Consider the following 21,685-nt stretch of genomic DNA (forward strand, 5'->3'; position numbering starts at 1 on the left):
GTTCTTTCCATGGTTATGGCCACCCTACAATCCATCAGTGGTGGTCGTGCTTGCACATTATAGTAAAAGTCACTGGCCTCTCTCATGGCTGGGACCGTGGGAGCGCACATAGGCTGGTGCTTTTTCCTTTAGTGTGCAAACACGACCACCACTGATGGACTGCAGGGTGGTCGTAACCATGGAAAAGAGCAGTGTATAAAAATGCATTGAGGAGCCTGTTCTTTCTACTTTAATGAGATTTTTATGAGGTGTTGCACAAATCCTGCATTTAAGTTGCTAGTAAAGCATGTTAGTCGCTCAATAGCTTAAAGGGTTTGTCTAGGATTAGAAAAACCAAAAACATGGCTGATTAGAAAACAACATGGCTGCTTTCTTCCAAGAACAGTGCCATACCTGTCCACAGGTTGTGTGTGGTATTACAGCTCAGTCCCATTCACTTCAGTGGAGCTGAGCTGCACTACCAGACAACCCATGGACAGGTGTGGCACTGTTTCTAGAAGAAAGCAGCCATGTCTTCTTAAACCTAGCCACCGCCTTTAAATCAAAATTATATAATATCCCTTTAAATCTCTATTTTGTAATTTTTTTTTATTGTAGGGATTTAAAGCCAGAAAATATCCTGCTGGATGACCGTGGTAAGTGCCTTAGGTGATAATACCATGTTAAAGGTGTGCCTCCAGTTTTGTCGTGGGAGACTGTGAACTGAGACCCCATCTGTAATGGGACCACATGGCACAAGTATTTTTCTGTCTTCGTTTCTCACCATTTTCAAGACATCTGCTTGTTGTCAGTGACTGAAACATTCTTGTTACATGATTTGCCATAAAAATTGAGTTATAACGCTTGCTGTTCTTTTCACAGGGCACATCAGGATCTCAGATCTCGGGTTAGCGGTGCACATACCTGAAGGAGAGTCCATTCGTGGCAGAGTTGGCACAGTGGGTTATATGGGTATATGCTGACTTTTTTTTCTAGAAAATATTTTCAGTTGGTCTGCTTTAGAAAATGTTTTGTCACCCACGCTATGTAAGTTAATAGAGGGGGGGGTTCCCTTTTCAGTACCTTTATCTCTTGCCCAACGGCTACAAAGATATAGAGGACCTGACCTGTCCTGCATAACACAGATAACCCATTGATGTGAATGGACACTGTGTAATACTTAATTTCTCCTGTGGTGGCGCTGCAGGAAAAGTGAACACTTCCAAACAAGTTTCTTTATAGATGCGGATACCAGCAGGAAGACATTTTGTGATCAGCTTATTGTATAAAGACCCTTCTAACAGGGTCCCAAAGTGGAGAAACGCTTTGAAGTCTAAGAAATTAAATACAACCACTTTACTACCCTTTAAGGGGTTTTGATTTTGATGACCTATTCTGAGGATAGGCCATCAATATTAGACCATGGGGGTCCCACTCTCAGCACCCCCTCTGCTCTGTGGTGCTTCGGTGAGTGCTGCAAGCTCTTGATCGTGTACGGTGCTCCATACATTTACTAGTGGCAGTACTGGGTATTGCATTGTTGCCCCATTCAAGTGAATTGGATATTACATTATTTTAGTATTATACTAGGACAGTGGTGGCAGCCTATGGCACGGGTGCCAGAGGTGGCACTCAGAGCCCTCTCTGTGGGCACCCGCACCCTGGAAAAAGTCTATGGTGTACCAATATGCCTTATGCTCTTCCTACCATTCATCAGCGCAGGGTGCACTATGAACGGCACAGGCAGCGCAGGGCGCACTATGAACAGCGCAGGCAGTGCACGGAATGTAGGCAGGCTATTATAGCCAAATGATAACGTACATGGAAGAAATACTATATTGGTATTAAGGTAAATTGCCGTGTTGGCACTTTGCGATAAATAAGTGGGTTTTGAGAGGCAGTTTGGGCATTCGGTCTGTAAAAGGTTAGCCATCACTGTACTAGGACATCATATAATATCAGGACAAACCTATGGCATCATATCCTATTAGGATATCCACATGTAAGGAAAGAACTAGGTTATCGTATCACAATACAACTAGGATATTATATTAGCTTACAACTACTGCATATGACATCATAACAGGATATTTTCAGAACGCCCATAGAAATGAATAGAGCGGGCACAGCACAACCGATGCCGGCAATGCGTCCAGCGCTTGGCTCTTCTCGGAACTCCCCGAGAAATGAATGGAGGGGGGCCGTGTATGTGCGGCTGCTCTCACCTTCACTTTGGAGGCCCCACCTATTCTAGAGAAAGGTGCAGGTCCTACCCCTGGGACCTGCACCTATCTGACATTGGTGGCATATCGCTGGGATATACCACCAGTGTGTGAGGTGAGACAACCCTTTTAACAGGATGAGAGAGGCCTTTGTCGGGGAGGGGGAAGGAGTACTTTTTCTCCTTCTGGAGATTGTCTCATGACATTAGGACACAATAGGACATAACTTCATATCACAATATTACACCAGAACAGAACTATTACATCATATCAGGATAAGACATATCATGACATGACATCATGTCAGGCCTTAACATCGTATGAAGGCATGACTGACTGTAACAGAATGTAACTATGACATCACAACCAGAGACATAACTAGAAAAGGCTGGGCCCCATAGCAAACAAACACATGCACACACACTTTTCAGATTTTTATTTATTAAACATTTAGAAAACCACGTATTTTTCATTTTCTTTTCACTCCGCACATACTCGCTACTTTACGTTTGTCTATCACATAAAATCCCAATAAAATACTTTTAAGTTGGTGGGTGTAACGTGAAGAAATGTGGAAACGTTCAAGGGGTATGAAAACTTTTTCAAGGCACTGTATGTATATTGCCAAGTAGCACTGTATGTACATTGCCTTTCACACAGCTGACCATTCCATAATCCACTGACACCAAAGCTGTAAAACTGCTCAGTCGAGCTAAAAAAGGAAAAAACAAAAAACACAGCGGGCACAGAGTAAGGCCCCTTACACACGAGCGAGTTTTCAGCGCGGATGCAATGCGTGACGTGAACGCATAGCACCCGCACTGAATCCTGACCAATTCATTTCAATGGGTCTGTATACACGAGCGTTTTTTTTTTTTCACGCATCAGTTCTGCGTTGTGTGAAAAGCGCAGCATGTTCTATATTCAGCGTTTTTCACGCAGCCCTGGCCCCATAGAAGTGAATGGGGCTTCAGTGAAAAACGCATTGCATCTGGAAGCAGGTGCGGATGCGATGCGTTTTTCACTGATGGTTGCTAAGAGATCTTGTTTGTAAACCTTCAGTTTTTTATCACATGCGTGAAAAACGCATCAAAACGCATTGCACCCGCGCAGAAAAAACTGAGCTTGCTTGCAAAATGGTGCGAGTTTCACTGAACGCATCTGGACCTAATCCGTATTGTTCGTGTGTAAGAGGCCTAAAGGTGGCTGTGCATCTAGCAAGAGTTAGACCTGACTGCTTGAGAAAGACCGATGAAGGTCGAAGCGTTTGTGAATAAATCACCACCCTGATTTTCCACACTGGCGAGTGCTGCGGATTATTGCATTTTACCTAGACGTTGGGACCACTGGCCAGGATCCCCATCAGCGTGCAAAAATTTTATGGGTCTGCATCCTATCCGCAAACAAAAACGAAACGGACACGGAAACAAACAACGTTCGTGTGCATGTAGCCTAAAGCAAATGGACTCAGGTTTTATTTATCTTTTATATTTATTCTCACATTTGGTGTGATTTGTACCGTCAATGGTGGAATTAAAAAGAAGTTTATAAGGGGATTCAGTGTCCCTGGAATACATTTTTGAAAAAGGAGTACTTGTTGAAAAACTCATACTCCTGCTCCCCACCGCTCCATTCTAGCGTTCTTCAATGGTCCTCTAGTCCCTGTCCTGTAAACCTCCTTAAAGACGGGATCAATGACTGGCCTTAGCAGTGGTGTGTCCCCAAGGGGCACGAGACCCAGCAATGACATGCAAATTTGCAATGGCTACAGCATGGTGCAGGGTCTGTTAAAATAAAAGTCACCAAAAGCTTGTTGACCCCTTTAAGAACATGACCAGGGGCGTATCTATAGGGGGTGCAGCTACCGTGCTCAGTATCCTGAGGGGGCCCAAAGACCCTTGTGCCGCATAAGAAGACACTGGTATTATAGAAAGTGCATGCTGTCACGGTACACCTCTGGCTGGAGGGAAGGGGTTAGGTCAAGAATTTGGCATGATGTGGGGGTGGTGTTGCCATCAATTTTTGTCTCAGGCCCTGTCAAAAAAGCACTGAGGGAAGAGGGCCCAAGCTGAACTCTTAAGCCTTTAGCTCCGCCCCTGGACATGACATAATGTCAGATATAATTGTGACATCACAACATAATTATAAAAGATCAAACATGAGGTGACCTCATAGCATAACTATGACATCATTAGGACATGACATCAGTACATAATGATGAGATCATATATCTAAGAAATCATACATTTTAAGAACATTAACTCATATCAGGATGATAACATATCAGGACATATTGTACAGTAACTACGGCATCCAATCAGGGCATGACATTGTATCGGGACATATATAACATATCGGAATAATATGACGTGAGTTTAGGACATCCAAGTATAATTATGACATCATATCCTGTTAGGACAAAGCCATGAATATTACTGTGATGACATCATATATTATAAGGACCTGACATCATATATGGGCATATAAAAAAAAGGTCTCGTCTGCACTGGATTCGTGCGGTGAGCCGATGGACTTAAGGCGCAAATCACAACCCGAGCTTGGATACGAGATTTTTTATTTTTGAAAAGACGACGCGTTTCGGGGTACTCAGGACCCCTTTATCAAGTCTGTATCCTCGGCACCGTGAGCCCGCTGGTACACTCTCCTGGAGGGTCCCTTTCAGTAGGAATGCTAGTCAGCGCTGGTGGATGAAGCTGGAGAGTGTCCTGTTGTGGCGGCGCTGCTGTGCTTGCTGCACCACAATCAGTGCAAACCAAACCAGGTGAGTAACTTCACTCATCCTGGGTAGGGGGAAGAGACATCAATTTGCTTTACCCTCACCTATGAGCGCCTTCTCTCCTCTCTTGGCCATCTGATCATCATATATGGGCATCAGGGTATACCAATGACATGTGGACAGAATTACGGCCTCTTATCCTGTTTTGTGGTTGTAGAAATCCTATTTTGGTAATGTGCATTCTCGGAAGTGTAAATTCAGAAGTTTTCTACTCTGGAATTTCAACAGGTGCGTTGCATTACAGGAGATCCGCTAAGTCCTTAGGGGCGCGTCTAGCAACAAACTTGTTGATGGTTTCCAGTAACAGCTGGCAGAGTGTCAATGCAGCTCTGGAGTACAATACAGGCTGTTACACAGGATCAGTGCAAGATGAGTTGTAGCCGAGATCATTATGAAATTATGTCAACAGCCTTGAAAAAAAATTGAAATACCGTAAATGGAATCTGTCGCCATGATCGTGGGCTATTATCTGCAGTAATACATAAGTAGTACTGCAGTATGGAGTCCACTATTTTTAAGTTTCCTATTGCCCCCTGTCAGTGTTTAAAGCTGCACTGAAATACATTGTCAGGACTGTTGCGCACACGAGTCCTCTCCATTATATTACTGCAGCACAGCAGTCCTGACTGTGTTTTTCAGAGCAGCTTTGACTGCTGACAGCGAGGGAATGGGCGGCAATAAGAGGCGGCAGTAAGAAAAAAAAATGTCGATCTGGACGCCTTATGTGCCTTACTGCAGATCATAGTCTAAATGGTTATGACAGATTCCCTTTAAAAATGTAATGTTTGGGCTGGAAAAAAAAAGCGTTGAATCCAATTCTGTTTCTTGACAATGGGCTTCTTCTCCAGCACCTGAAGTCATCAACAACGAAAGCTACACATTCAGCCCTGACTGGTGGGGGCTCGGCTGCCTTATTTATGAAATGATCCAAGGTCAATCGCCCTTCAGGAAAAGAAAGGAGAAGGTGAAGCGGGATGAGGTGGACAGACGGGTGAAGGAAGATGAAGAGGAGTATTCCGAGAAGTTTTCAGAGGATGCCAAAGCTATCTGCAGGATGGTGGGTACACATGGAAGTAAGAACATCTTGCATTAAATTTCCCATTTGCTGCACAACAATGAAACTTCAGAATCCGATACCTTATCTTCACGAGTGAGCATCAAGGGGTTAAACCTACTTGATCTCTGACATCCACCTAACGCTGAAGCTTTGATAATTTTTAATAATTCACTTTGTGCCGTGCCATGTAAATGCCAAGATTCCTTGCATCTCTTATAACTAATGGTTTATTCAGGGAGCTGCCGGCTCTTGTAATGGCTCTTCATCCATATTTAAGCACACTGGCAGGATACAAGATAAGCCACTCTTGAAACCTCACTATAATGGATGTTACAACATCTGAGTGTGTCAGTTCCAGCAGAACGAGTGTCTTTAGGAGTTTTGGATTATAGTTTGTCTCTTTTTTTTCCCTCTAAGCTGTATACCTTAGACCTCCAGAAGAATATGACGCAATCGTCAATGTCAACTGTGGGGCATTAGGCCCCTTGGAGTGATTCTAAGGGTCCGTTCTACAGTATTAATTAGGGGGGGCTTGTCTGCGTAGTACATTTTATCCATAGAGGGTGTCCCACTTCTGGGAACCTATGTAACCTGTTGGAATATAAGTGAAAGTCTGTAGGAGGACCTGACAGCAAGTGGGTTTCTTCCTAGTCCTCCAGACATTGTCGAGGTGTCACCATGTGTTGCTGCACTGTGGGGGAATGGTTAGGTGTGGTGCACCCCAATGGGAAAAAGGTCCAGAGAGTCAAGGTTTGCAGTCAACCAGAGCGCTTCTTTACTGGAGGAACTCAAGTGCAAAACAATACAGGCAACGCACTCAGCTGGCTTCTCCAGTCTCCTCCCTGGCAGAAGGCCTGAGCTAGATGTCCTTCTCTTTCTTAGAAGGTTGGTACTTTGGCCAAAGGGTTAGGTCCTTGGCTTAGTCATCCAGATGGCTTCCTGGTCAAAGGGCTGGTGAGTCAGGGTCTGTGGCAGAGTATCCCAGTCTTAGGCTACTTTCACACTTGCGTCCATCACCCGAACTGCCTGCCGGATCCGGCAAAACGTATGCCAACTGATGGCATTAGTAAGACTGATCAGGATCATGATCAGTCTTAAAAATGTCTGATCAGTCAAAAAAAATGCATTGAAATGCCGGATCCGTCTTTCCGGTGTCATCCAGCAAAACGGATCCAGCCGGATATGGCATTTATTTTTTTCACCTTTTTTTGGGGTCTGCGCATTACGGTATTTTGAATGCCGGATCCGGCACTAATACATTCCTATGGAAAAAAATGCCGGATCCGGCATTCAGGCAAGTCTTCCGTTTTTTTAGCCGGAGATAAAACCGTAGCAACGGTTTTCTCTTTTGCCTGATCAGTCAAAAAGACTGAACTGAAGACATCCTGAACGGATTACTCTCCATTCAGAATGCATGGGGATATACCTGATCAGTTCTTTTCCGGTATAGAGCCCCTGTGACGGAACTCTATGCCGGAAAAGAAAAACGCTAATGTGAAAGTACAATGTCTTCTTCTGGTCACTCATGCAGTCTGGCAGAGTCTCTGCTACAAAACACTGGTCACCATCTGCAGATGACTATGGGCTCTGACCGCTCTCCACTTTTATACAATTTCTAACGGAACTAAAACCTTCGAGTTGGCTGGGTGAAGCTGGAGAAGCACGGCCTAACAGAAACAATGTTACAATTCCAGTCTGCCATAGACTTATATTAAGCCTCAGTACAAGCCAAAGGAAATGAGCAGTTTCGAGATGTACGCAGCAATCTAGACAGCACTGAACCAGACAGTCAAAAGGTCACTGTCTGGTCTTTTCCCTCCAAAACCCAGTTCAACAAGATGAAACCGTATATGTGTAAACAATGTCATAAGTCACAGTGCAAGTTAACCCTTCAAACTGCAAAAAAGTAGGGAGTCGATGGCTTTGTATAGTAGCAATAGGGACAAATGTCCATACTCCAGAGAAGATCTGTCATGTCTTTATGTAATCATAAAATGGCTTCTTTCTCAATACAGTTACTCGCAAAGGACCCCAAACAGCGGCTTGGCTGCAAAGGCGATGGAGCTGCAGGTGTCAAACAGCACACGATATTCAGGAACGTCAACTTCAAACGTCTGGAAGCCAATATGCTGGAGCCTCCATTTGTTCCTGATGTAAGTTTTTTTTTTTTTTTTTGTTTGTTTTTTACTCAAAATTTCTACCTATTTTATTTTTAACTGAAACACACCATACAAGATCAATTCCCAGTGATTTCTATTTTCCAATCTTCTCCACCCCAAGCAGAGAAACAAGTTCAGCACTCGGGGACTCATTATAATATCAATGTAGGGATTCGATTTTGGTCATGAAGGGTTGAAGAATTATCCCTGGTTGAAGAATTATCTCTTCTAATATGACCCAATTCTACATTCCCCATAGACTAGAGCATACTGCACCTCCTTCCGCCTCATAGATTCTGCCCTGACTTTCCTATTCTATACCCAAAAGTGTCAGCTTTCTTTTCCCATCTCCTGTGGACCTGTCCCACAATCCATGGGTACTAGATGCATGTTCTCAAGGTTCTGAATGACCATATAGAAGTATCCCTTCCCGATGATCCCAAGCTTTGCCTGTATCTAATGTTATCTGATGAGTATCCCTCTCATGCAGAAAGACCTTTCATATATGAAGACTAGGGATGAGCAAACTTGTGTTTTCAAGTTCGGCGTAAAAGGTTCGGGTTATCTAAGAATTCCGTTATGGATTCCGCTACCACGGACCGAACCTTGTGCACCGAACTTGAAAACAGAAGTTCGCTCAACACTAGTGAAGACCTTATCCAGGCGTGCAAGTCCATAACTCAAATGAGGCACCATGCTTATTGGGCTGGATGTAGGCAGTGAATTTCTCATTAAACTTTATGAAACTTTAGTAAATTTCACAAAGTACGAGACGAATGGATCAATTCCACCACTACCATCGCCTGCAATCACATAGACGTCCCACTATCCTTTCCTTAAAGGGGTTCTCTGGGAATTGAGAAAATGAATATACTTATATTACTTTAATATAAATGGGATGTGGCTGATAAGCAGCAGCACTTGTATGCAGTCTCCATTACCACAGTCTGTCCTGTGTGCCTCTCTGTACTTCATGTCTCCTCATGGACTCCATTCCTACAGAGATTTAGCTGAAGATCTTATCATCTGTATTCAGGATCAGAATCCCTAACAAGCAGGGCAGAGAGGAGGATGAGGCAGCTCTTTATCTCAGTGTAGTGAATTAACTTGTCCTCCTGTGTGATTAGGACAGGTTATCTGGCTATTCATTGTCCTTTCCTACGAATCGTACATGCTGACTTTCTTAATTTCTTACTGGTATCCTGGTATCCTGTTTTATTTGTCAGTTATGAAATCATTAATAAAGTTGTTTATAAAAAAAACCCACAGGGATTCTCCCATTTAGTTGTACTCTGAATCTCCCCAGTAAGCAACGCTGAAACTATGTTAAAGGGGTTTTCTGGGACTTTAATAAAAATGACCTATCCTTATGATGTCATCAATCTGAGACTGATGGGTGTCCAACTCCTGGTATCCCCACCGATCATCCTCTTCCTAGGCCTGTGACATCACATTTATAGGACACATGGCCTTTCTGCGGCTCAGTCCCATTGAAGTGAATGGGTTGGCCCTGTAATACCAAGCACAGCCACTGTACAATGTACGGCACTGTGCTTTGCGTACCATGGAGATGCTGATTGATGGGGGTTGCTGGGATTCAGACCCCCACTGATCAGATATTGATAATCTATCTTGAGGAGAGGTCATGAGTATTTAACCAATGGAAACCCCCTTTAACCACTCCAGGACCGCCGTACGCAGGATTGCGTCCTGCCGGTAGCCCTGCTCTTCTGGGTGGACGCATATACGCGTCCTCCCGCGAGAGCCGAGATTTCCTGTGAACGCGCGCACACAGGCGCGCGCGCTCACAGGAACGGAAGGTAAGAGAGTGGATCTCCAGCCTGCCAGCGGCAATCGTTCGCTGGCAGGCTGGAGATGTGATTTTTTTTAACCCCTAACAGGTATATTAGACGCTGTTTTGATAACAGCGTCTAATATACCTGCTACCTGGTCCTCTGGTGGTCTCTTTTGTTTGGATCGACCACCAGAGGACTCAGGCAGCTCACTAAAGTAGCACCAAACACCACTACACTACACTACACCCCCCCCCCCTGTCACTTATTAACCCTTTATGAACCACTGATCACCCCATATAGACTCCCTGATCACCCCCCTGTCATTGATCACCCCCCTGTCATTGATCACCCCCCTGTAAGGCTCCATTCAGACGTCCGTATGATTTTTACGGATCCAAGGATACATGGATCGGATCCGCAAAACGCATACGGACGTCTGAATGGAGCCTTACAGGGGGGTGATCAATGACAAGGGCGTGATCACCCATATAGACTTCCTGATCACTTCCCTGTCATTGATCACCCCCCTGTCATTGATCACCCCCCTGTAAGGCTCCATTCAGACGTCCGCATGATTTTTACGTATCCATGGATACATGGATCGGATCCGCAAAACACATGCGGACGTCTGAATGGAGCCTTACAGGGGGGTGATCAATGACAGGGGGGTGATCACCCATATACACTCCCTGATCACCCCCTGTAAGGCTCCATCCAGACGTCCGCATGATTTTTACGGATCCATGGATATATGGATCGGATCCGCAAAACACATGCGGACGTCTGAATGGAGCCTTACAGGGGGGTGATCAATGACAGAGGGGTGATCACCCATATACACTCCCTGATCACCTCCTGTCATTGATCACCCCCTGTAAGGCTCCATTCAGACGTCCGCATGATTTTTACGGATCCATGGATATATGGATCGGATCCGCAAAACACATGCGGACGTCTGAATGGAGCCTTACAGGGGGGTGATCAATGACAGAGGGGTGATCACCCATATACACTCCCTGATCACCCCCTGTCATTGATCACCCCCTGTCATTGATCACCCCCCTGTAAGGCTCCATTCAGACGTCTGCATGATTTTTACGGATCCATGGATACATGGATCGGATCCGCAAAACACATGCGGACGTCTGAATGGAGCCTTACAGGGGGTGATCAATGACAGGGGGGTGATCAATGACAGGGGGGTGATCAATGACAGAGGGGTGATCACCCATATACACTCCCTGATCACCCCCTGTCATTGATCACCCCCCTGTAAGGCTCCATTCAGACGTCCGCATGTGTTTTGCGGATCCGATCCATGTATCCGTAAAAATCATACGGACGTCTGAATGGAGCCTTACAGGGGGGTGATCAATGACAGGGGGTGATCAGGGAGTGTATATGGGTGATCACCCCTCTGTCATTGATCACCCCCCTGTCATTGATCACCCCCCCTGTAAGGCTCCATTCAGACGTCCGCATGTGTTTTGCGGATCCGATCCATGTATCAGTGGATCCGTAAAAATCATACGGACGTCTGAATGGAGCCTTACAGGGGGGTGATCAATGACAGGGTGGTGATCAATGACAGGGAAGTGATCAGGAAGTCTATATGCGTGATCACCCCCTTGTCATTGATCACCCCCCTGTAAGGCTCCATTCAGACATTTTTTTGGCCCAAGTTAGCGGAAATATATATATATTTTTTGGTTTGTTTTTTCTTACAAAGTCTCATATTCCACTAACTTGTGTCAAAAAATAAAATCTCACATGAACTCACCATACCCCTCACGGAATCCAAATGCGTAAAAATTTTTAGACATTTATATTCCAGACTTCTTCTCACGCTTTAGGGCCCCTAAAAAGCCAGGGCAGTATAAATACCCCACATGTGACCCCATTTTGGAAAGAAGACACCCCAAGGTATTCGCTGAGGGGCATATTGAGTCCATGAAATATTGAAATTTTCGTCCTAAGTTAGCGGAAAGTGAGACTTTGTGAGAAAAAAACAAAAAAAAAATCTATTTCCGCTAACTTATGCAAAAAAAAAAAATTTCTCTGAACTCGCCATGCCCCTCATTGAATACCTTGGGGTGTCTTCTTTCCAAAATGGGGTCACATGTGGGGTATTTATACTGCCCTGGCTTTTTAGGGGCCCTAAAGCGTGAGAAGAAGTCTGGTATCCAAATGTCAAAAAATGCCCTCCTAAAAGGAATTTGGGTTGCTTTGCGCATCTAGGCTGCAAAAAAGTGTCACACATGTGGTATCGCCGTACTCAGGAGAAGTTGGGGAATGTGTTTTGGGGTGTCATTTTACATATACCCATGCTGGGTGAGAGAAATATCTTGGTCAAATGCCAACTTTGTATAAAAAAATGGGAAAAGTTGTCTTTTGCCAAGATATTTCTCTCACCCAGCATGGGTATATGTAAAATGACACCCCAAAACACATTCCCCAACTTCTTCTGAGTACGGCGATACCAGATGTGTGACACTTTTTTGCAGCCAAGGTGGGCAAAGGGGCACATATTCCAAAGTGCATCTTTCGGATTTTGCAGGCCATTTTTTACACATTTTGATTGCAAAGTTCTTCTCACACATTTGGGCCCCTAAATTGCCAGGGCAGTATAACTACCCCACAAGTGACCCCATTTTGGAAAGAAGACACCCCAAGGTATTCCGTGAGGGGCATGGCGAGTTCCTAGAATTTTTTATTTTTTGTCGCAAATTAGTGGAATATGAGACTTTGTAAGAAAAAAATTAAATAAAAATAAATCATCATTTTCCGCTAACTTGTGACAAAAAATAAAAAGTTCAATGAACTCACTATGCCCATCAGCGAATACCTTAGGGTGTCTACTTTCCGAAATGGGGTCATTTGTGGGGGTTTTCTACTGTCTGGGCATTGTAGAACCTCAGGAAACATGACAGGTGCTCAGAAAGTCAGAGCTGATTCAAAAAGCGGAAATTCACATTTTTGTACCATAGTTTGTAAACGCTATAACTTTTACCCAAACCATTATTTTTTTTGCCCAAACATTTTTTTTTATCAAAGACATGTAGAACAATAAATTTAGCAAAAAATTTATATATGGATGTCGTTTTTTTTGCAAAATTTTACAGCTGAAAGTGAAAAATGTCATTTTTTGGCAAAAAAAAACGTTAAATTTCGATTAATAACAAAAAAAGTAAAAATGTCTGCAGCAATGAAATACCACCAAATAGAAAGCTCTATTAGTGAGAAGAAAAGGAGGTAAAATTAATTTGGGTGGTAAGTTGCATGACCGAGCGATAAACAGTGAAAGTAGTGTAGTGCAGAAGTGTAAAAAGTGGCCTGTTCATTAAGGGGGTTTCAGCTAGCGGGGCTGAAGTGGTTAAAGGGCATCTGTCAGCAGATTTGTACCTATGAAAATGGCTGACCTGTTACATGTGCACTTGGCAGCTGAAGGCATCTGTGTTGGTCCCATGTTCATATGTGTCCTGATTGCTGTGTAAAATTTAGTTTTAACATATGCAAATGAGCCTCTAGGAGCAACGGGGGCGTTGCCATTACTCCTAGAGGCTCTGCTCTCTCTGCAACTGCTGCGCCCTCTCCATTTTGATTGACAGGGCCAGGTAATGAAAACATGATCACACCTGGCCCTGACTTCTCCTAAAGTCAATCAAATGGCAGAGGGCGCAGCAGTTGCAGAGAGAGCTGAGCCTCTAGGAGTAATGGTAACGCCCCCGTTGCTCCTAGAGGCTCATTTGCATATATTAAAACACAATTTTCCTCAAGAATGCGGGCACATATGAACATGGGACCAACACAGATGTCTTCAGCTGCCAAGCGCACATGTAACAGGTCAGCCAGTGTCATAGGTACAAACCTGCTGACAGATGCCCTTTAAATATGTGTATATATACACATACACAGTATATACACCCACACACCCTGCTCTCTCTCCTGCAGCCGCGTGCTGTGTATTGTAAGGACGTGCTGGACATCGAGCAGTTCTCCACCGTGAAGGGAGTGAACCTGGACACCACAGATGATGACTTTTACTCTAAATTTGTGACGGGCAGCGTCTCCATTCCATGGCAGCAAGAGGTAAGCCCTCCCTTGGCTCTGTGTCTAGGGCAGCGCCTTCGCCCGCAGGGGACTACTGATGTTATTCAGCACCTTGAATTAGCAATTGAATTTCCTCCTTCTTGCAGATGATTGAAACAGAGTGCTTTAAAGACATCAATGTGTATGAGACAGACGGCTGCTTGTCGCCAGACCTGGATGTGAGCAAACAGAACATTAGACCAAAGAGAAGCTTCTTCCATCGATTGTTCAGAAGAGGGGTGAGACGCCTTCTGCGCAGTGACTCCTCCACTGCCCTGCTTACCTTCCTCTGACTGCAAACCCACCTCTAATCCCCAGTATACTTTTTCTCACCACTCTTAGGCCTCTTTCACACGGGCGTTGCGGAAAAATGTGCGGGTGCGTTGCGGGAACACGCACAATTTTTCCTGCGCGAGTGCAAAACATTGTAATGCGTTTTGCACTCGCGTGAGAAAAATCGCGCATGTTTAGTACCCAAACCTGAACTTCTTCACATAAGTTCGGGCTTGGGATTGATGTTCTGTAGATTGTATTATTTTCCCTTATAACATGGTTATAGGGGAAAATAATAGCATTCTGAATACAGAATGCATAGTACAATAGCGCTGGAGGGGTTAAAATAATAATAATAATAATAAATTAACTCACCTTAGGCTACTTTCACATTTGCGGCAGGACGGATCCGACATGCTGTTCACCATGTCGGATCCGTCCTGCGGCTATTTCGCCGTGCCGCCGGACCGCCACTCCGTCCCCATTGACTATAATGGGGACGGGGCAGAGCCGGACTAAAATTACTGCATGCCAGGCTTTTTAGTCCGGCGGCTTTCGCCGTGCACAGACGTGCTGCGCCAGAGCACCGCCCCCGTCCCCATTATAGTCAATGGGGATTGAGCGGCGGTCCAGCGGCACAGCGAAATAGCCGCAGGACGGATCCGACATGGTGAACAGCCTGTCGGATCCGTCCTGCCGCAAGTGTGAAAGTATCCTTAGTCCACTTGATCGCGAAGCCGGCATCTCCTTCTGTCTTCATCTTAGCTGTGTGGAGGAACAGGACCTGTGGTGACGTCACTCCGGTCATCACATGATCCATCACATGATCTTTTACCATGGTGATGGATCATGTGATGACTGTGACGTCACCACAGGTCCTGTTCCTCCACACAGCTAAGGCTACTTTCACACTAGCGCTTGATCGGATCCGTTCTGAACGGATCCGATCATATTAATGCAGACGGAGGCTCCGTTCAGTACGGATCCGTCTGCATTAATAACTTAGAAAATTTTCTAAGTGCGCAAGATGCCTGAGCGGATCCGTTCAGACTTTCAATGTAAAGTCAATGGGGGACGGATCCGCTTGAAGATTGAGCCATATGGTGACCTCTTCAAGCGGATCCGTTCCCATTGACTTACATTGTAAGTCTGGACGGATCCGCACGCCTCCGCACGGCCAGGCGGACAGCTGAATGCTGCAAGCAGCGTTCAGCTGTCCGCCTGTCCGTGCGGAGGCGAGCGGAGCGGAGGCTGAACGCCGCCAGACTGATGCAGTCTGAGCGGACCCGCTCCATTCAGACTGCATCAGGGCTGGACGGCTGCGTTCGGGTCCGCTCGTGAGCTCCTTCAAACGGAGCTCACGAGCGGACAGCAGAACGCTAGTGTGAAAGTAGCCTTAGATGAAGACAGAAGGAGATGCCGGCTGCGCGATCAAGTGGACTAAGGTGAGTTTAAAAAAAATGTAACCCCTCCAGCCCTTTTGTACTATGCATTCTGTATTCAGAATGCTATTATTTTCCCTTATAACCATGTTATAAGGGAAAATAATAATGATGGGGTCTCCATCCCGATCGTCTCCTAGCAACCGTGCGTGAAAATTGCACCACATCCGCATTTGATTGCGGATGCTTGCGATTTTCACGCAACCCCATTCATTTCTATGGGGCCTGCGTTACGTGAAAAACGCACAAAGTAGAGCATGCTGCGATTTTCACGCAACGCACAAGTGATGCGTGAAAATCACTGCTCATGTGAACAGCCCCATAGAAATGAATGGGTTGGGATTCAGTGCGGGTGCAATGCGTTCAACTCACGCATCGCATCCGCACGGAATACTCGCCCGTGTGAAAGGGGCCTTAGGATCTCTGCTTGCTGCAAGTAAATAGATTCTTGTTTACATGCAGAGGTTAAACTCCTGTACTAATAACGTCCAACAGATGCACAGCTTGTTGTAGAGTATCATAGCCGGCAAGTAGACACACGATGAGGGCACATTAGACCTTACAGTCCAACGAGGCAGTGGCCCACTGTGTCTTAAAGGAGTTTTCCAGTCCTCAGGATAGGCCGTCAGTATCTGATCAGAGTGGGTCCAGCCCCTTGCTGATCATTGGTATTTCCAGGGGAAATGCTGCCGTAAATCTACAGCATTTCAGTCACGTATGGACATAGATACCCTCAAAGTCATTTATTAAGGGACATCCAACTATTTTAGGCTACTTTCACACTTGTGTTGTTTTATCCGTTATTGAGATCCGGCAGAGAATTTCAATACCGGAAAAAAAACGGGGCTGGAGTAGTTTTTCTCTCTAGGCGCACGGACTGACATAGAGTCTCCTCATTTATGACGAGGTGCAGGAGGAAAATCGAAGACTGGCGTAAAAAGCAGCTCTTCGGTACAACCCATACTACTAGCGGGGCTTGTCTGTGGAGATTACATTGCTGTGTGCTTGACTTTATGCAACTCTTCGCAATGGATGCTGCGCCCGACCTCAACCATTAGGGAATGGAGGCCACATACCGTAGTTTTGTATCTTGAAAACTAGGGAATTAATGTACAATTTACAACAATTATACAGAATGGGTTCATTGATATAAAAGTGGAAATATTTTTTGTCAATTTAGTTTATTTTCCTCTAATAAAACATTTTCACTCAGGTCTATTAGGGGTTATCCCACAAATTTGAACCAGATTTTTTTTACTCACATATGTGGAGGACTTCCTTCCTTTTTTGTGGGTGGGCAGCAGCTCATCATCAAATAGTGATGAGCTAAGCGAGCTTCAGATGCTACATCCAAAGTCGCTTCGCTCAAAGCTTCAGATTAAGGCTACATGCACACGAACGTTGTTTGTTTCCGCATCCATTCCGTGTTTTTTTTTTGCGGATAGGATGCGGACCCATTCATTTGAATGTGCTGTCCGCATCAGTATGTCCGTTCCGTAGCCCCGCAAAAAAAAATAGAACATGTCTTATTCTTGTCCGTTTTAGGCATTGTTACAATGGATCCTCAGTCATCCGTAGTTTTTTTTTGCGGATCCACAATTTGCGGACTTAAAAACACATACGGTCATGTGCATGTAGCCTAATGCTGTACGGTGATCCATCTCATTACAGTATTAGGGCTTATTCACACGGCCGTATTGCGGCCTGCATACGGGGGGTCCACAATACACGGGGCACCAGCTGTGTGCATTCTGCATCACTGATGCGGACCCGTTTACTTGAATGGGTCCGCAAATCCGGAGATACAGAACCCCACGAAAGTACTACAGAGTGCTTCCGTGGGGTTCCGTTCCGTGCTTCCGTTGCGCAAAAAAATAGAACCTGTTCTATCTTTTTGCGGAACGGACGGATCGCGGACCCCATTCAAGTGAATGGGTCCGCGATCCGCATGCGGCTGCCCCACGGTCACTGCACGTTCATTGCGGACCACACGGGCAGCACACGGTCGCGTGAATGAGCCATTAGAATGTACAGCCTCTAATGAGGCGAAGTCAGTTACTCACGCAGTCGCGCAAGACTTTGTTAAATAACTTTGCTGCTTGTTTTTTAAAGTGGAAAGCCACTTTAAAACTTGGAACCGAACTCGAGGTACCAGTTGGAACCGAAGCCGAGTTTGGCTCCAAGTTTTAGAGTGCTTTTCCCACTTTAAAAAACAACTACCGAAGTTATTCAACAAAATCATGCGCGGCTTCGCGAATAACTAACTTCGGCTCATTGGCGCCCATCCATTTTAATGCTGTATGGAGACGGATCTCTGTACAGTAGTAATCCGAAGTTTAGAGCGAAGCGACTTTGGATGTAGAATCCGAAGCTCGCTTCGCTCATCACCATCATCAAGCACCTGCATCTCCCAGGATCAGGGGCGGATTGGCCATAGACCTTACAGGGAAATTTCTCGGTGGGCCGATGCCCAAGTGGCCGGCCAGTGGAAGTTTTTGGGGATGTATTTTGTGATGGACTGTGGCTCTGTTGGGGGTGGTATAATGTGCCGCAATATGGTATTACTGGCCCCGCCTACTTATTGGCCCTGCCTTCCATCAATTTGGACCCGAATACAAAATGGGGCCTTTTTTAGTGTTTTTTCCAGGGCCATTTTAAGTTCCCAGTCCGCCCCGCCCAGCATCGATTGCAATAACCGTAGCTCTTGTTAACCCCTTCCTCCCCTGCATAGAAAATAGCAATACCCAGTTCAAATCTTCAACCTCAGGCCTCATGCACACGACCGTATTTTGTTTCCGTGTCCGTTCAGTTTTTTTTTGCGGATAGGATGCGAACCCATTAATTTCAATTAAGTGTGCTGTCCGCATCAGTATGTCCGTTCCGTTGCTCCGCCCAAAAAATAGTGCATGCCCTATTTTTTTCTAGTTTGCGGACAAGGATAGGCATTATTACAATGGATCCGCAAAAAAAACGGATGCCGTACGGAACGTTTTTTTTTTGCGGTTTCGCAATTTGCGGACTGCAAAACACATACGGTCGTGTGCATGTAGCCGCAATCAGATTCAAGTTATCCTCCATTATGAAACATTGCGGCCGCCTAGCGTGAATTAGACTTTTTGTCTTAAACGATGACTCTAACGCTTCTTCCGTTTTCCCCTCCTAGGTCTGCTTTAAATCCTCCTACAGTGATGATGATGAAGAGGCCTCCAGACCATGAACCACTGTCCAATAGCCAAAAAAATCAAATCCTAGAGCGTTAAAACTGCAAATATTTTATTGTATCTATGAACTGTAAAGGTGTATTATAAATTAAACAAAGAATTCTGTATGAGTTTACAGATTTTGTACATTTCTACTTGAATTCTGTTAAGATGTATATTTTCACAACGTGTATTGTACAAAAAAAAGGCCATATTCGTACCACTCCGATGCATATAGTGTGTTTGCGTGTGCATATGTATATTAATGATACATATATAATATGCCAATATATGCACACCATGTTATCTTGAATGACTGAAAGTATTTAATTCCGCAGTCTGTTAGCGGCATTAACTGCATACAGTGCGACAGGGCCCCCACCCCGTACATAGGCAGACACAGTGAATAAGGGCCACATACTAAGCTCCGCCTCTCAGGGCGAGGGGGTGGAAAGCAGCACTGCAAGGACTTGTCTATACTGTTTGTATGGTTCTGAGCTATATTTGTGGATTAAAGGAGAACTTTCCATTTTTGTTTTATTTATGTTTTTATTGTTGTTCGTGTTGCAGAACGATGCATTTCATTAACCCTTTTGCTGCCAGTCATTTAATGCCATTTATTTTCATTTTATTTCTGTTTGTCGTCCATTTTTAAAAATTAAAGGCAGGGGCGTAACGAGTAACCATGGGACACCTAGAGCAAAACTTGGAATGGGGCCCCAGTCTACCATGACTACTTTCAGAAACATGTTCAGAAAGGCTTATGATTGGTCTCCCTAATGCACAAGGCACACAGTGATGTCACAGTAGAGGGATAATGTACACTGTGATGTCACAGTACAGAGATAATGTACACAGTGATGTCACAGTAGAGGGATAATGTACACAGTGATGTCACAGTACAGGGATAATGCATTTAGTGATGTCACAGTACAGGGATAATGTACACAGTGATGTCACAGTACAGGGATAATGTACACAGTGATGTCACAGTAGAGGGATAATGTACACAGTGATGACACAGTAGAGGGATAATGTACACAGTGATGTCACAGTACAGAGATAATGTACACAGTGATGTCACAGTAGAGGGATAATGTACACAGTGATGTCACAGTACAGGGATAATGCATTTAGTGATGTCACAGTACAGGGATAATGTACACAGTGATGTCACAGTACAGGGATAATGTACACAGTGATGTCACAGTAGAGGGATAATGCACACAGTGATGACACAGTACAGGAATAATGTACACAGTGATGTCACAGTACAGGGATAATGCCACAGTGATGTCACAGGGATAATGCACACAGTGATGTCACAGTAGAGGGATAATGTACACAGTGATGTCACAGTAGAGGGATAATGCACACAGTGATGACACAGTACAGGAATAATGTACACAGTGATGTCACAGTAGAGGGATAATGTACACAGTGATGTCACAGTACAGGGATAATGTGCACACTGATGTCACAGTACAGGGATAATGTACACAGTGATGTCACAGTAGAGGGATAATGCACACAGTGATGACACAGTACAGGAATAATGTGCACAGTGATGTCACAGTACAGGGATAATGCGCACAGTGATGTCACAGTACAGGGATAATGTGCACACTGATGTCACAGTACAGAGATAATGTGCACACTGATGTCACAGTACAGGGATAATGTACACAGTGATGTCACAGTAGAGGGATAATACACACAGTGATGTCACAGTACAGGGATAATGTGCACACTGATGTCACAGTACAGGGATAATGTACACAGTGATGACACAGTACAGGATAATGCATTTAGTGATGTCACAGTAGAGGGATAATGTACACAGTGATGTCACAGTACAGACATAATGTACACAGTGATGTCACAGTACAGGATAATGCACACAGTGATGTCACAGTACAGGATAATGCACACAGTGATGTCACAGTACAGGGATAATGTACACAGTGATGTCACAGTACAGGATAATGTACACAGTGATGTCACAGTACAGGGATAATGTACACAGTGATGTCACAGTACAGGGATAATGCACACAGTGATGTCACAGTACAGGATAATGCACACAGTGATGTCACAGTACAGGGATAATGTGCACAGTGATGTCACAGTACAGGATAATGTACACAGTGATGTCACAGTACAGGGATAATGTACACAGTGATGTCACAGTACAGGATAATGCACACAGTGATGTCACAGTACAGGGATAATGTACACAGTGATGTCACAGTACAGGATAATGTACACAGTGATGTCACAGTACAGGATAATGTAGACTGTGATGTCACAGTACAGGGATAATGCACACAGTGATGTCACAGTACAGGATAATGTACACAGTGATGTCACAGTACAGGATAATGTACACAGTGATGTCACAGTACAGGGTAATGTACACAGTGATGTCACAGTACAGGGATAATGCATTTAGTGATGTCACAGTACAGGGATAATGTACACAGTGATGTCACAGTACAGGGATAATGCACACAGTGATGTCACAGTACAGGGATAATGCATTTAGTGATGTCACAGTACAGGGATAATGTACACAGTGAGGTAATAGTAGTGGAAAAATGTTCAGTGATGTCACAGTACTGAGATAATATAGACAATGATGTCACAGTACAGGGATAGTGCAGACAGTGAT

At 44.7% G+C, this 21,685-nt stretch overlaps 1 protein-coding gene across 2 annotated transcripts in view; it reads left to right on the top strand.

Annotated features, from left to right (window-relative positions):
* The window catches only part of GRK4 (G protein-coupled receptor kinase 4), a 186,513-nt gene extending 166,959 nt beyond the window's left edge, over positions 1–19,554 (top strand). For both annotated transcript variants that reach the window (XM_044295702.1, XM_044295694.1), the window contains exons 10-16: positions 598–635; positions 862–951; positions 5,847–6,055; positions 8,071–8,208; positions 13,962–14,099; positions 14,207–14,338; positions 18,978–19,554. In XM_044295702.1, the coding sequence (XP_044151637.1) occupies positions 598–635; positions 862–951; positions 5,847–6,055; positions 8,071–8,208; positions 13,962–14,099; positions 14,207–14,338; positions 18,978–19,031 (799 nt within the window). In that variant the 3' untranslated portion in view covers positions 19,032–19,554. The remainder of the gene's footprint in view (positions 1–597; positions 636–861; positions 952–5,846; positions 6,056–8,070; positions 8,209–13,961; positions 14,100–14,206; positions 14,339–18,977) is intronic.
* Positions 19,555–21,685: the final 2,131 nt, after the last annotated feature.

The sequence above is a fragment of the Bufo gargarizans genome, chromosome 1 (genome assembly GCF_014858855.1).
Source record: "Bufo gargarizans isolate SCDJY-AF-19 chromosome 1, ASM1485885v1, whole genome shotgun sequence".
Taxonomy (NCBI): domain Eukaryota; kingdom Metazoa; phylum Chordata; class Amphibia; order Anura; family Bufonidae; genus Bufo; species Bufo gargarizans.